Genomic DNA, 15,665 nt, shown 5'->3' on the forward strand with positions numbered 1-15,665 from the left:
TGAGATAAACTGAAGTTTAGAAAAGTAATTTGCCAAAGATCATACTACCAGTAAACCAGTACTCTGACTCCAAATTCTGTGCTCTTCCTTTTTTTGGGGGGGGTGGGGATCTTTAATCAAAAATCAAACTAATACATTTTAAACTTTCAAACATGGTTTCTTGTTGGACAATCATTTACAAAGGCCTTAACTCTATGTCTTGAGAGGAATCTATTCCTGCAAACATGTGGGAGTCATTAAGAAAGGTCAGAGGAGAACAAGAGTGGTTATTTAGAGAAGAGGGCATGTTCTGTACTCCACCACCTGACCCAGTACAAGTTCTATGGCACTGGAGATATGGGAGCCTCTTAAGGCAAAGGGGGACAGACTGCGGGTCCTGTAACTTTTCCACTGGGTGACCTTCCAACTGAAGAGCTCTACTAGAAAGCCTTTATCTGTTCCCTCCCATTTAAGGTTTTATAAGGCCCAAGATTTTATACTGATAACATTTTTTTTTTTTTTTAAAGATTTTATTTATTTATTTGAGAGAGAGAGCATGAGAGGGGGTAGGGTCAGAGGGAGAAGCAGACTCCCTGCTGAGCGGGGAGCCCGATGCCTCGATGCCTCGATGCCTCGATCCTGAGACTCCAGGATCATGACCTGAGCTGAAGGCAGTCGCTTAACCAACTGAGCCCCCCAGGCACCCCTATACTGATAACTTTTGATGTATTTCTTCAAGTTCTCAAGATACTGGTTTTAACTATATTACATACTGGCAATTTTTTATTTTATTGAAATTTTAATTTATTTAGTACTCGTGAATTTTTAGTCTTATATTTTATTTTTAGATAGCTTTACTTAGCTTACCTTTTAGTTGCCTATTTTAACATGTTTTTATAACCACATCATTTATTTCTGTGTAGTTAATTTTAATTGTGTAATTTAATTATATATGCTTACCTTTTGTTTTTACATTTAATATGTTTAGAAATCTGATTTTTAAATTTTCTTATTTAATCCAGACAATTTAGAAGAATTACCTTTGTAAAGATTAGCTGTTTCTAGACTATAAATGGTAGACTGGGGGAAGCATGGTTGTAGAGGTAATAGCCACGGGATATGTTCATACTCTACACAGAGGAATTATTTTTCTCTAATTAAATCTCCACACGAACCATCCCCTGACAGCGAGCAACAAACTAAACCTGAATTCCTTTCTTATGCTGTGTAATAAACAGCTTTCTTTTCAGGGAATTATATGCATAACAAAGCCAAACTCTTCGTTATATGTAATCACTGTGTATTAGGGCAGCCCCGTAAACAGATATATAAAGGCAGGACAGGTAGAGATTCAACTTGAGAAAGGACTAATAGCCCAATTTCCTGCAGTCTGCTTTAAGTAAATACTCATAACATTAAATCTTGTGATGACAACTTCTGGAAAGAGGTATTATCAACGGTCCATTGTCAGACTTTCGAATACTTCCAATCTTCTAGTTAGTTGAGTGTCTGTGGCAACAGCTCTTGTTCTCACTCTCTCCAAAACAAAGAGAATCAAGACAAACCACCATTAAAATCCCCCACACTTAATGTCTGGTATTATATAAAATCAGTCTAGCATTTTTCACATAAGATAGTATTTATATAAAATTTACATTCAAATATTTTTGTTATTATGAAACTCGTTCAGAAACAAAGCAGAAACCAGTTGTTGGAGGGTGTGTGTGTGTGTGTGTGTGTGTGTAAGACAGGGAGAGACAGACTTCTCTTACACGCAGCCAGTGAATGGTGTAACAACAGCCACAGAGAAGTGAAAATTTCAAAGGATAGGTAGAAGTCTAACATCTAATATTTTTACTAAAACAAATTCCAACTCAGACAAAAAAAAGATCGAATAAGTTTTCCTTTTGCCACATCAAAAGAAGCATTGTTCCTGTCTCTGATTAAGAGATACAGAGTTCAGATATAGTCAGAATAATCCCTAGAGTTCTGGAGGCATGGATTTTTATAACTAATTCTACCATTAATACATGTGAATCTGGACACACTTCAGCTTATGTGAACCTAAACAGCCCTACTTACAAAACATAATTATCCTTTTTCCTTAAATTTTCCATGAGAAGATGGAGGAGTATCAAATAGATATTGGAGAGGAGATGGAAGGGTTGAAAAGTGAAAAAGACTTAGAATTAAGTATGTATGAACACAGCTTAAAGAATTCTGCCCTTTTATGTTTCTCTATCAAAATGTAACCAAGTCCAGGAGTGCCTGGGTGGCTCAGATGGTTAAACGTCTGCCTTCGGCTCAGGACATGATCCCAGGGTCCTGGGATGGAACCACGCTCTGCGGGAAGCCTGCTGCTCCCGCTCCCCCTGCTTGTGTTCTGTCTCTGGCTGTCTCTCTGGCTGTCTCTCTCTCTGTCAAATAAATAAAATCTTAAAAAAAAAAAAAAAAAAAATGTAACCAAGTTCAAATACACCCAGCCAACCAAAAGATAAATGAAAATAAAAACTTAGGAATAGAAAAATCATGGCAAAAGGACTGCTGAAAAACCCATAATACATTTTCAAAAGATTAAACAATTTATGGGAATTGTGGACACAGAAAAGAATGTATGTGTTATTAGCCTCAATGAGGTAAAATAACATAACTAATTAAAATTAAGAGGGATGGAGAAGAGAGGTTGGAGCAAACCTGAGTTCACGTAAATTTCCTTACTGGCTTGGCATCACAGATATTATAAAAATGGAAATGTAATTATAAACAATGATTCCAATCTATTACAGTCATTCAGATGTTTTTTAGGCTGTAGTGATATTAATTAAGAGATAGTATGGTGAAGAAATACTTATTCAGAAAGTTTCCTGAGATTGAATACTATATTTATTTGTAAAAGCAAGCATTTCCTGATCCAACTTTTCTAAAATTATGTCAACCTTGGCAGATAAAAAGTATCTAGACTGATGGTCACCCAATGATAATGACGGTTACTTCTGGGCGATAGGATCTTACAAGGTAATTTTTAAAAAACATTCTTCTGTGTAACTTTTTGTATTGCAGGATTTTAAAAAAATAATGAGTATGTATATCACACAAAAAACTTTTTTTTAATAAGGAAAAAAATCACCTCTATTATGTAAATGTGCTTGTTGTACACAATTTATCTTCTGAAGGGTTTTTGAAATGTATGGCCTTAAAAAATCATAGACAAAAATGTAAAGTAGAAATTTACCCAACTCAAAAGAACAGAAAACAAAAATAAGTTTATAATTCTCACTGTAACACGTATGGCTAAATAGATATAAAAAAATCTGCCTTACTTCCCATGTCAGAACCTCAGGAAGAGAAAGGGCTTAGGCGGTGCCAAGTCAGAGGCTGCAGCCGGAGGGGCAGGCACCGGGGAGTTACGATGCCATATCACGCTGCAACTTTTCTTCAGAAAACTGCAGCAGAATGTGGCTGTCAAGTCACATCTCGCCCCCTCAGTTTCTGCTTCCCTGCTGTAACTCCCACCTGCACCAGGTGCTCAGCCATACCTCCTTCAGTTCTGTGCTCTTCCTTTTGGCAGTCTGGAATCTGTTACAGCCGTCGTTCCAACCTTGGCTGCACAGTGGAATCATGTGGGAAGATTTAGCACTGGGTCTCAATCCAGAGACTTTAATTTAATTGTTCTGGGGTGCAGCCTGAGTGCTGGGATTTTCTCAAAGCTCCCCAAGTGACTGTAATGTGCAGCCAGGGTAGAGAAACTACATCACAGCCTTCTTTGACCTTCTCCAGCTTTCTCTGTATCCCCTGAGGGTTTCCCTCTAGCTCCTCATGCTCATTTTCCTCCCCAGAGGATAGAAGAGATGATAAATGACGACACATCCACAGAATCACTACATGGAATACACAAAATCTCAGTCCAAAGGGCACAAGGACATCTAGCATTCATGCGCCTGAATTCTGCAGCACAGCCAGATCTAGGAACATAAAGCCCTTTGTGAGAACAAAGAGGACAGGCACTCCTCACAATAACTTTAGGAGGCCTATACTCCCGGGAGCACTAAACAGTGATTAAAATCCAGTTGAATTAAACTCAGGTGGCTGAGAGGGCAGCAGAAATAGAATTAATTCCTAGTTTCAGATCAGAACAGACTCTGATATGCCTAAGTAGTCATTCTCCTACCTCTCGTTGCTGCTGGTTCAAATTATGAGAATTTCTCTGGCAAAGGGCAATTGTCTCTACCATGGTATCTTCAACATCCTTCAATGAGAGCTCCTCTTTGGTCTCTAGATTCAGAAAAATTGTTAACAACACTTAAGGACATATTACTGATGATCCTCAGAGCTTCTGTAAAAAAATTAAACTATTTTTTCTTTGCATAGCACTGGTTTTCTATTTTTTTTTTTTTTTTTTTTTTTTAAAGATTTTATTTATTTATTCATTAGAGACAGAGAGAGAGAAGCAGAGGGAGAAGCAGGCTCCCAAGGAGCAGGGAGCCCGATGCGGGACTCGATCCCAGGACCCTGAGATCATGACCTGAGCCGAAGGCAGACGCTCAACCATCTGAGCCACCCAGGCGCCCTGGTTTTCTATTATGAAATCTTCCATAAGCATGATACCAATGCTTAGTAGATTAAAAACAGGTAATTTTATTTCCATGTAAATGCCTCAGATTCACAGGACATATAAAGCACATCACACTTAGCATTTTAATATGCTTTAGCTATGGAACAGCCCCGATTATCTGTTTGTGGGTTAGTCAGCAGAAAGATTACCTTTCACCTTTCTTACTCTACCATTTCTTCTTCCCTCTATTTCTTAGATGTAAGTATTCCAAGATACTATCTTGGGCCCTCTCCTTTTCATTTTCCAATAACTTCACTTCCTCTTGTGGTTTCAACTCTCAGGTCCTTGCTAATAACTTCCAAATATACACCTGCAGTCCTCGTTCCTTTCATCATCTGCAGGGTGAACTTTCCACAGACTCTATCCATCTCTACACGGATGTCCTGCAAGCACCTTAATTCATATGCACAAAAACCAAATCACTTTTTTTTCTCACTTCCCAAACTAAGTTAATGAAACCATCATCTTTAAGTCAGTTTATAAATCTTCATCATCCCTGATGCTCCCTCCCCGCTTCACCCACACGTCCAAATAAATTGCCACTTCTGTTGATTCTACTTCTGTGCCCTCACATGCTCATGCCTTTTACCCTGTGGTGCTCTTCACCTCCTGTGAATTACAGCAACAACCTCTTAATTAAACTTCTGACTTCTAATACTTGCCTCCCTCATTCTCTTTTATACTGTCATAAGCAAATGTATCAGTCTCATCCATAAAAATCATTAAAGGCCTCAAAGTTTTAAAAACAGAACATAAGTAAACCTCTGACCCGAGTAAGCATCTGGCTCATGTTCTCACCCTCTGTGCTCTTACACCGCTGCGCTCTTACTCTTGAGTTCCTGGCCAGGTACTTTCATACTCATGTGCTCCTCAGCCCAGATGCCCTTTCCTTACTTTTCCCTATCAAACTTCTATTCATCATTCCAGGCTTACTTCAAAGGTCACATCTTCCACAAATTACCTTTGATTCATCAGTCACAAATCATTCCCTAATTTTTCACAATCATTTGCCACTGTCACTGTATCTCTTTTCTAATACTTGATTCTTCCAGCATTCAAAGTTTTTATTTACATATCTGTCTCTTTCACAAGACTATAGTTCTTTGGGTGAGAGCTGTGTTTTAGCCATCTGTGTATAACCCATACTAGCACCATGTCTTGCAATGAGCAAACCCTCCAAAATTCTTAGGCACACAGAAAAAATTAAATCTGAGAATAAATAGTGGACATGAGACTATTACTGAAAAATTGATCTTCAAAGAAATTTAAATTCAAAGAACTGGCTTCTTTACACATATCACTTGCAAAACACTGTAGTGGTTTTGGGAAAACATTCTTCTTTTCCCTCAATCTCTCATGTAATGTGTGCAAAAATTATTCTAACAACAAGAAAAATATCATAAATGCAATAAATCTATCATAAACTGACTAAACAGATTAACAGTACAAAAATAATAATTAAATGTTTAGCTGAACTAAATATGGGACAACCAACTGTTTACTGAGGTTCCAAAAAGACGCCATACAATACAAAATGATTCAGATATAACACAGACCCTATCACCTAGGACCTAGCCATAGAAAACACAGATGAATGTAATTTATAGAGAATTAGGGTAAAGGAGTTTAAGGAAATGTGTGGGCCAAGGGGGACTAAGAAATGTGCTGATGTGTTAAAAAGGTAGGACAATCTAAAAATCACCTATCGAGTGAACTTTGGAAGAGTTATTTTGAAAATTTCAATAATGTGAAAAGAAATCACCCTATTCAAAAGCAGGCAAAGGACTTGAATAAACACTTTGCCCAAGAAGACACACAAGTAACCAATAAGTACGTGAAAAGATGCTCTCCATTACCGGTCAATTGGGAAATGCAAAGCCAAAGCACACTAAGCTACCACTTGGCACCCAGGAGGATGGCTACTCCCAAGAAAACAGAAAAGAACAAGTGTTGGTGAGGGCTTGGACAGACCGTAAACCTTTGCTGGTACGCTACTGACGGCCAAGTACATTGATGCGGCCACTGGAGAAGCGAGTGTAATGGCCGCTCAAAAATTAACAACAGAGGGGCGCCTGAGTGGCTCAATTGTTAAGCGGCTGCCTTCGGCTCAGGTCATGATTGCAGGGTCCTGGGATCGAGCCCCACTTAGGGCTCCCTGCTTGGCAGGAAGCCTGCTTCTCCTTCTCCCACTCCCCCTGCTTGTGTTCTCTCTCTCACTGTGTCTCTCTCTGTCAAATAAAGAAAGAAAATCTTTAAAAAAAAATTAACAAGAGAATTACTATTGAATCCAGCAATAACACTCTGGGAATCCACCCTGAAGAAACGAAAGCAGGGTGTCAGAAAGACACCTGTACAGGCATGTTCACTGCAGGATTCTTCACAATGGCTGGAAGAAACTGAAGTGTCTGCTGACAGACAAAAGGATACAAGAGGTGGTGCACACATAAACCAAAATATTATTCAAGCCTTTTTAAAAAGGAATGAGATTCTGACATGTGCTACAACGTGGATAAATTATGAAGATATTCTGCTAGGCCAACACGCCAGACAGAAAAGGGCAAATGCGGGACGATTCCAGTTATAGAAGGCACCTCATCAAATTCACGGAGTGGGAAAGCAGAATGGTAGGTGCCAGGGACCGACCGGGGGCAGGGAATGGGATTAACTGTCTCAGGGGGACAAAATTTCAGCTTGGGAAGTGGAAAAACTTCTGGAGACAGATGCTAGGGATGGTTGCACAACAATGTAAATGGACTCAATGCCACTGAACTGGACCCTTATGATCAAAATGATAAATTTTGTGTTATGTATATTTTACCACAATTTTAAAAAAATGAATCTATTTTCTAAAATGTCAAGGAAAATAATGGGAATTTTCTATCTGTCTGTGACAAGGCCATCTAAGATTCTACACTGTCAAGTTTTACTGCTTTGTGCTAAAATTATAGAAATTCACTATAGAAACACTGGCTATTACTGATTAGAAGCTCTGATTTGCTATTGCTCAGTACATTATAGTAACTTTTAGGACATTAGTTATGTACCTCATTTATATATAACCAAAACCTGGCACAGAAATATAACAAAAAAACCCCACTCTCAGTGAAAAGTGCCTACTTTCCTGTATACTGAATGCCACTGACGCCTGGCATCACAAAGCCACAATGGTTTACGTGATTTCCTATTATGAGCTCTTGAAAATGAGCTAAAATTGAGATCCATGTTAAAGTATTTACACAAATCAATGTAATTATTATTTAATAAATGCAGTTTGTTAGACAACACCTTTTAAAACACAGGGTCCATGGGAAGAAATAATTGCAAATTACACTCAAGAACTTACTTTCATCTTGATGTGTTATCTCTTGAAGTTTGCTTTGTAGTCTCTAGGAGGTAAAAAAAAAAAAAATGCAGGAGGTAAAAAGAAACAGTTACCTAATCCAAAAATACTTGAACTAACACATTTTTTATTTTTTAAATTCATTTATTATTATTTTTTAATTCTTTATTTTTTTAACACCCAGTGCTCATCACAACATGTGCCCTCCTTTATACCCATCACCCGGACTAACATTTTAAAGGAAAAACCTGAAGAAACAACCAAGTTATAAGGAATGGTCCCTTACTGTCATTCAGAAGAGAATTCTTGTGTATACATAAGCATAGCTAGCAGTTTTGGAAGGGACCCAAAATATCAAGTGTCACTTATCCTTCCCCACTCCTGCTTCTGTTTTACCATCATACAGTCATCAATAACATTCTCTAGGCACAGTAATAGGAGTAGGATTTATCCAGACTTTGGGTAAGGGAATCAAATTCATACTGGGCTATGAGAAAAAGGGGTGGGTGGGAAGGGTGGGAATAAAAAAAGAACATAAAGTCTGTCTCCAGAGCATAGGGCACAGCCTTGAGTGTGATACCTCTAAATATGCAATTGCAGTGTCCATTGCTATACCAAATACTAGATCCTTAGAAAGCCTTAAATGATATTCCAAAGGTTGTTTTTTTTTTTTTAAAGATTTATTTATTTTAGAGAGACAGAGAAAGAGAATGTGGGGGGAGGGGTGGAGGGAGAGGGAGAAAGAGAAGCTCAGGCAGACTCCCCGCTGAGTGAGGAACCCCACGTGGGGCTCAATCCCACGACCCTGGGGATCATGACCTGAGCTGAAACCAAGAGTTCAACGCTTAAGTGACTGCACCATACAGGTGCCCCTCAAAGGCTTCTTAATATACACTGAGGCTGACCTTAATATATCCTTTCTACTCCAAATTTGCTCCTTTCCTTGAGGTCCCTTACAGGCTAATAATGTAAAGCTAAAAATCATACAACTGTCATTAACCACTCCCTCTTATTCCTTCCATACCATATTCAAATGATCAATAGTTCTCAAGTCCAATTCTCTCCCCACTCCACCACCACCACCATCCCTAGCTCAAGCCTCATGGATTCATTACTTGTACTACACAGCCTCGCAAGTGCTCTCTGCTTCCTCCCCAAGTTTTACTTCCCTCTTCTCTGTAGGCCCCCCATCCTCCTACAGTTACCAGAGCAGTCTTCATGAAACAACATCATGTCAGTTCTTTTGCTTAAAAACCTTTAATTGATCCGGTGTGATAACAAATTTGTCCTAATTCTTTAGGGTGTCCTACAAAATCTTCCCAAATCTGGACCCAGCCTTTGCTTCTAGCCTCGTCTGCCTATACATTGATAGTGGAGCCCTAGTTGAGCTGCTGGATTCTCTCCTAGCAGTTCGTATTTCTTGTATTCCCATGCCTTTGTAAATGATGGTCTTATTCCCTGCAAGGATATCCTTCTTCTCTTTCCCCCATTCATGCCAGGAATACTTTTAATTTATCCTTTAAAAATAGATTCATGGTATCTTCAACAAATAAACTGCAAGGAAAAAAGAGATGTAGGGGTAACTTACACATTAAAAGAGGCTGAGAGCCTACACAAAGCCTCTGTGGACTATTCTTCCTAGCCTGTTTAGTGATTACATAGCTAGGAAAAAACTAGAAGCCAATACGGAATTTTTTTTTTTTTTTTTAATATAAATAGGATATCCCTAATCCTTAGCTAGATAATATTTAAAATCACTGAGATAATACTTCATACTCATTAAAATGGTTACTACCAAGAAAACAGTGTTGGAGAAGATGTAGAGAAATTAAAACCCTTGTGCACTGCTGATGAGAATGTAGAATGGTGTAGCCACTACAGAAAACGATATGGCAGTTCCTTCAAAATTAAAAATAGTATTATCATTTAATTTAGTAAATCCATTCTGGTTATATGCTCAGAAGAAATGAAAGCTGGGTCTTGAAAAGATATTTGTACACCCATGTTCATAGCAGTATTATTCACAATGTTCAAAAGGTGGAAGAAATACAAGCGTCCATCAATGGACGAATGGATAAACAAAATGTGGCATATACATAAAATGGCGTACCATTCAGCCTTAAAACTGAAATTCTGGCACCTGCTACAACATGGATAAATCTTGAAGACTTTATGATAAATGTACACAAAAAAGCAAATACTGTGTGATTCCATGGATATGAGGTAGAGTAGTCAAATTCATAGAGTCAGAAAGAATGGTGGTTACTAGGGGCTGGGGAGGGATTATTATTTAATGGGCACAGAGTTTCAGTTTGGGAAGCTGAAAAAGTTTTGGAGATGGATGGTGGTGATAAATGCACAACAATGTGAATATACTTAATGACACCAAAATGGTAAATTTTTGTAATATATATTTTATAACAATTTAAAAAGTAGATAAAAATTTTTGTAAAAAATGGATAAAACACCAACTGTCGGTGAGAATGTGTAGCAACCAAAACTCTTATACGTTATTGGAGGGGATGTAAAAGAATAACCACTTTGGAAAGAGGTGTGATCATTTCTTACAAAACTAAACCTACACCTATCCTGTGACCCAGCAATTCCACTCCTTGGTATTGACTCAGGAAAATGAAAACATTTGTGTACAACAGTGATCATAGTAGATTTATTCTTAATAGCCAAAAACTAGAAATAGCCCAGGGGTCAATCATCAAGAGAATGGATAAACTGTAGTATATGCATACACTTAAATACTACTCAGTAATAAAAGAAACAAACTCCTGATACATCTCAAAAATATCACGCTGAAAGAAGAATTATACAAGAGTACTACTGAAGGACCCATTAATATAAGTGTATAAAATAGGTAAAACTAATTCACAGCGAAAAAAATCAGAAAAGTGATTATGTGTGGGGGTATGGGAATGGAAACTGAGTGTGATGGAGCATGAGGAACTTTCTCTGGTGAAGGTAATGTTCTCTACCTTGTTAGGGACTAGGAACATAGGGGCATGCATTTGTCAAAACTCAGTACATGATACACTTAAGACTTGCGCATTTTACTAAATGTAAATTTCACTTTAAAAAAAATACCAAAAGAAATGCTGAGCTCTAGTCAATGACTAAACTCTAGTCTTGATAAAAATATTCAGTGGTAAAATGTAGTAGTCTGCAACTTACTCTGACACACAAGAGATTAAGATGGATGAAAACTTACACAGTATTACATGTCAAGTATATCTCAATAAAAAAAAAAGATGGGTTGATGAATGGAGGGCTGGAAAGAAACATGACAAAGCAAATATAGTAAAATATTACCTGTAACATTATTAAGAAGGCACCATGAATATCTCCTTTTTTTTCTAATAGATAGGCAGTGACTTCATGAAGTTGATACTTCTGGGTAATCTAGGAAAGAAGAAAAGATAAAGATTTTTGTTCACAAACCTTGTTTGTGGATCCTATTAAGGATGAAAACAACATGACAATAAATAATAAATTCATACCTCAGTAGTACACTACTGTCCGTCTGGTGTAATATGAAATTTTTTACTTTCTAGTCTTATAAGTGGCCCATCTTCCCAGTTCTAACTAAACCATGTTCATTCACTTTTTTCTTCACTGATTTAAAATTGTCATTTACCTGAGTATAACCACTGGAGAAAAGGTAACACATACACATAAATAGGAACAACATAAACCAGAAAATATTTAAAACAAAATGGCAATGAAACACGACATAACAACTTGTGAGATCTTAATAAACATCAATAAACTAAGAGTTTCTAATAAGTAAACAAAATACCAAGTAAGCTAAGAAGAGAAATGAAAGACAGGAAGTGCAGAAAATAATGCTACTGAAAAGAAACAAAGGGAAAACAATACAGAAGTTTAACAAATCCCAAAATAGCCTTTGAAAAGACTAATAAAGTAGAATAAAACTTTCTTAGCAAGAAGAAAAAAGAGAGGCACAAATAACATATTAACAGGTTCAAAGGAGAAAAACCTATGACCCTCTCAATAAATACACAAAAAAAGTATTTGATAAAATGCAGTACCATTCTTTTTTTTTTTTAAGATTTTATTTATTTGACAGAGAGAGCCACAGTGAGAGAAGGAACACAAGCAGGCGTAGTGGGAAAGAGAGAAGCACGCTTCCCGCTGAGCATGGAGCCTGATGTGGGACTCGATCCCAGGACCCTGGGATCATGACCTGAGCCAAAGGCAGACACTTAACCTACTGAGCCACCCAGGCGCCCCATGCAGTACCCATTCTTTTTTTTTTTTTTTTTTAAGATTTTATTTATTTATTTGACAGAGAGAGAGATAGCGAGAGCAGGAACACAAGCAGGGGGAGTGGGAGAGGGAGAAGCAGGCTTCCCGCCGAGCAGGGAGCCCGATGTGGGGCTCGATCCCAGGACCCTGGGATCATGACCTGAGCCGAAGGCAGACGCTTAACGACTGAGCCACCCAGGCGCCCAGTACCCATTCTTAACAAAAACAAAACACTTACTCAAACTGAGAAAGGAACTTTAATAAAAATTATCTATCAAAATCTTAAACACTACATTTAATGTAAGATGTTAGACACATTCCCTTTTAAAGATTTTTTTTTTAAATTTATTTGAAAGAGTGAGAGAGACAGAGAGAGCACATGAGCAGGGGGAGGGGCAGAAGGAGACGGAGAAGGAGGCTCCCCGCTGAGCAGGGAGCCCAACACGGGACTCAAACCCAGGACCACGAGATCGTGACCCAAGCCGAAGGCAGATGCTTAACCGACTGAGCCACCCAGGTGCCCCGACACATTCTCTTTTAAATCAGAGACAAGGCAAGAATGCATACTGTCACTGCTTCTATACAGTAGTATCCTAGAGCTCCTACACATCTGATAAGAGAGAGAAAACAGTTAAGATTGAAAAGGAAAAAAAACCCAAATTACCCTTATTCTTGGAAAGTAGTACTGTTGTAAAAAAAAAAAATCTAGAAACTATTTGAAGAATTCAGATTCTTTCTGATACAAAACAATGTACAAAAATTAATAACATACAGCAGCAGCAATCAAAAAAGATGTCATTTCAAAAAACTTTCACTGTTAACAAAAAATGTAAGTATTTAGGAACAAATGTAAAAAAACATATGTAAGAACTTTGTATATCATATAAAAGTTACTGAAATCTCACCAGAGAGCATCAAAGGCTTTTAAAAAGACAACTAGTTTCCTGAATATGAAGACTCTACATTGTGAAATGTTAATCTTCCCTGACTGAATTCATCTAAAATTCAATGTATGTATTTCATCAAAATACTGGACTTTTTTTTTTTTTTTTTTAAGGAACCTGACAATGTGATTTCTAATTTGATGTGAAATAGTAAGAGCCTAAAAGTAGACATAGAATTTTAAAGAAAAAGAATGAGGGAAGACTCTTCTTTCAAATAATAAGCCTTATTGTAAAGCTATATTAATTAAAATATGTGGAAATTGTATAAGGAAAGACATGACCAAAGGAACAGAACAGATCCCACAAACAGATCTACGTCTATTTGGGAGTTTGGTATACAGTGATATGGCATTATGGATCAGTGAGGTAAGGACACCAAAATACCACATGGACCACTGGTTATACACACAGGGAAAAAATGTATAAATCCCTCTCTTGATCTGTTTATAAAAATAAATTCCAGATGGATTAAAGGCCTAAATGTATAAAACTCATATAAGAGGATATCTTTTATACCATCAGAGTAGAAAAGGAAATAAGACTCACATACAAAAATTTAAACCTTAAAGGAAAAGACTGATAAATTAAAATAGAAGTCACTAAAAACCAAGTTAAAAGACTTGCCACAACAGACTGGAAGAAGGCATCTCCAACACAGAATATCAGCAAAGGATTAGAGATGCAGAAATTAGAATTTCTACAAATCAGTAAGGGCAAAAACTCAATAGAAAAATGGGCAAATGATATGAACAGATAATTCAGAGAAAAGAAAATCAAAAGAGTCATTAAACATATGGAAAGATGTTTGATGTCATGAAGAATCAATGATACCCATCACACTGGCAAAAATTAAGAAGCCTAAAAATGTTAGGAATCAGCAAGAATGTGGAAAAACAGCAAATACCAACCACAGATGATAAGAATAGAAACAAACAGATGACCTTGGCAATAACAGCAGAATAAGCCACTCTATTGTCTAAGAATTCCACCTCCAGATAATTACTTAGAGAAACCTCACATGAGCACATAAGATTGGTACAAAGATGTATAATGTAGCATTGTTTATAATGGTAAAGGATTAGAAACAATAGGAGTGTCTATTAATAGGGAAATAAACTGTGGCACATTCATTCAATTGATATTATAGGACTATTAAAATGAATGAATTAGATCTACATGTATAAAACTGATAAATTGAAAAATTTAATGAAGAAAGCAATTTTGCAATGGGATTATGTACTATATGATACCATTAATACAAATTCTAAAAACTGTAAGACTGTATCATGCATTGTGTAGGTAAATACATATATAGGGAAAATAAAAAACATGGAGGGGAAGGCTCCGCTTGCCATCTTCAGGATGGTGTTGACCTCAGGGGACAGAGGGGAACTGACAGATAAAGGGTGCTTCATTTCTAAAACAAACAACAAAGATCTGAAGCCAGTGTGGCAAAATGTGAACATTTAAATCTACACAGATATTTGACATTCTGCACATTTTAAATATATCACAAGGTAAAATGTGTAGTGTGTGAGCCGTTCAGGAGGTGGTACAGAGAACAGAGGCTACTGCTTCATGAGTACTGACAGTAACAGCAAGGAGAGAAAATGGTAGCTTAAAAACAAACCTTAAGTGGGGGACCTCTCACAGATTAGAATATGTATGCGTGTACATGTACACATGTGTGCACAGGCACAGTCATCTTCATCTGGACACAGGAGAAAGCAAGGGAAGGGGTCCAAGGCAATGACCGGCCGAAGGCTACCGGCCGCCACTAAGCCTAAGTCTTAAGCACAACAGGACTGACTATCTAACCATCAGTGCCTGCAAACAAGACCCTGGTTTTTCCTTTTAATATTTTATTGTATTCCTTCCTCTAGGCTTATTGTGCTGGTTAGAATGTCTGTGAAACTTGATTAATAACAATGATGGACACGTGTTGTTTCTGACTTTACTAGAATTAAGGGGCAGCACAATGGAGAGCATGCGCTATGGAGTCAGACTATCTGGGTTCAATCCCAGGGGCTACGTAATGTAACGTGTGAGTCTCCTTCTGCTCATATTTAAACTGGTGAATGATTAGGACGCGTTTACTGTTGTCTGCTCCACATTACTGGTCTTACCTGGATGGTTTCTTCCAGGCGGTAGCACTCAAGGACCTGCAGTGTCTCTATAACCTGGTTTGGGCTGAACTGACACAGCAGCTCAATGAACTGCTCCGTAACACAGGGAGACATCTGCAGCAATTCTTGATTTACATGAATACCTTCCCTGAAAACATGAACGGCAAGAGAGAAGCATTATTTCATCGTATCTATAATTAAGGATACAGGTAAGAAGTATGTAAACCTTGAAACGAAGACTACCTTCTGGTGAGGTAAATCGTGAATTCAAAGTCTCACTGTTACTTAGGTTGTTAGGGTGAACCGTGTATTACATCAGAGACAATATACATCACAACAGTACTCAGTTTACATTGAATAATTAAGGAAATGGTATCCAGTGAAAG

At 37.6% G+C, this 15,665-nt stretch overlaps 1 protein-coding gene across 7 annotated transcripts in view; it reads right to left on the bottom strand.

The window, feature by feature from the left end:
• VPS8 (VPS8 subunit of CORVET complex) overlaps nucleotides 1–15,665 on the bottom strand; it is a 346,107-nt gene that overhangs the window by 64,473 nt on the left and 265,969 nt on the right. For all 7 annotated transcript variants that reach the window (XM_078068205.1, XM_078068209.1, XM_078068208.1 and 4 more), the window contains 4 exons: nucleotides 15,280–15,427; nucleotides 11,253–11,342; nucleotides 7,935–7,977; nucleotides 4,148–4,251 (listed from right to left, as the gene is read on the bottom strand). In XM_078068205.1, the coding sequence (XP_077924331.1) occupies nucleotides 4,148–4,251; nucleotides 7,935–7,977; nucleotides 11,253–11,342; nucleotides 15,280–15,427 (385 nt within the window). The remainder of the gene's footprint in view (nucleotides 1–4,147; nucleotides 4,252–7,934; nucleotides 7,978–11,252; nucleotides 11,343–15,279; nucleotides 15,428–15,665) is intronic.

The sequence above is a fragment of the Halichoerus grypus genome, chromosome 1 (assembly GCF_964656455.1).
Source record: "Halichoerus grypus chromosome 1, mHalGry1.hap1.1, whole genome shotgun sequence".
Lineage (NCBI taxonomy): Eukaryota > Metazoa > Chordata > Mammalia > Carnivora > Phocidae > Halichoerus > Halichoerus grypus.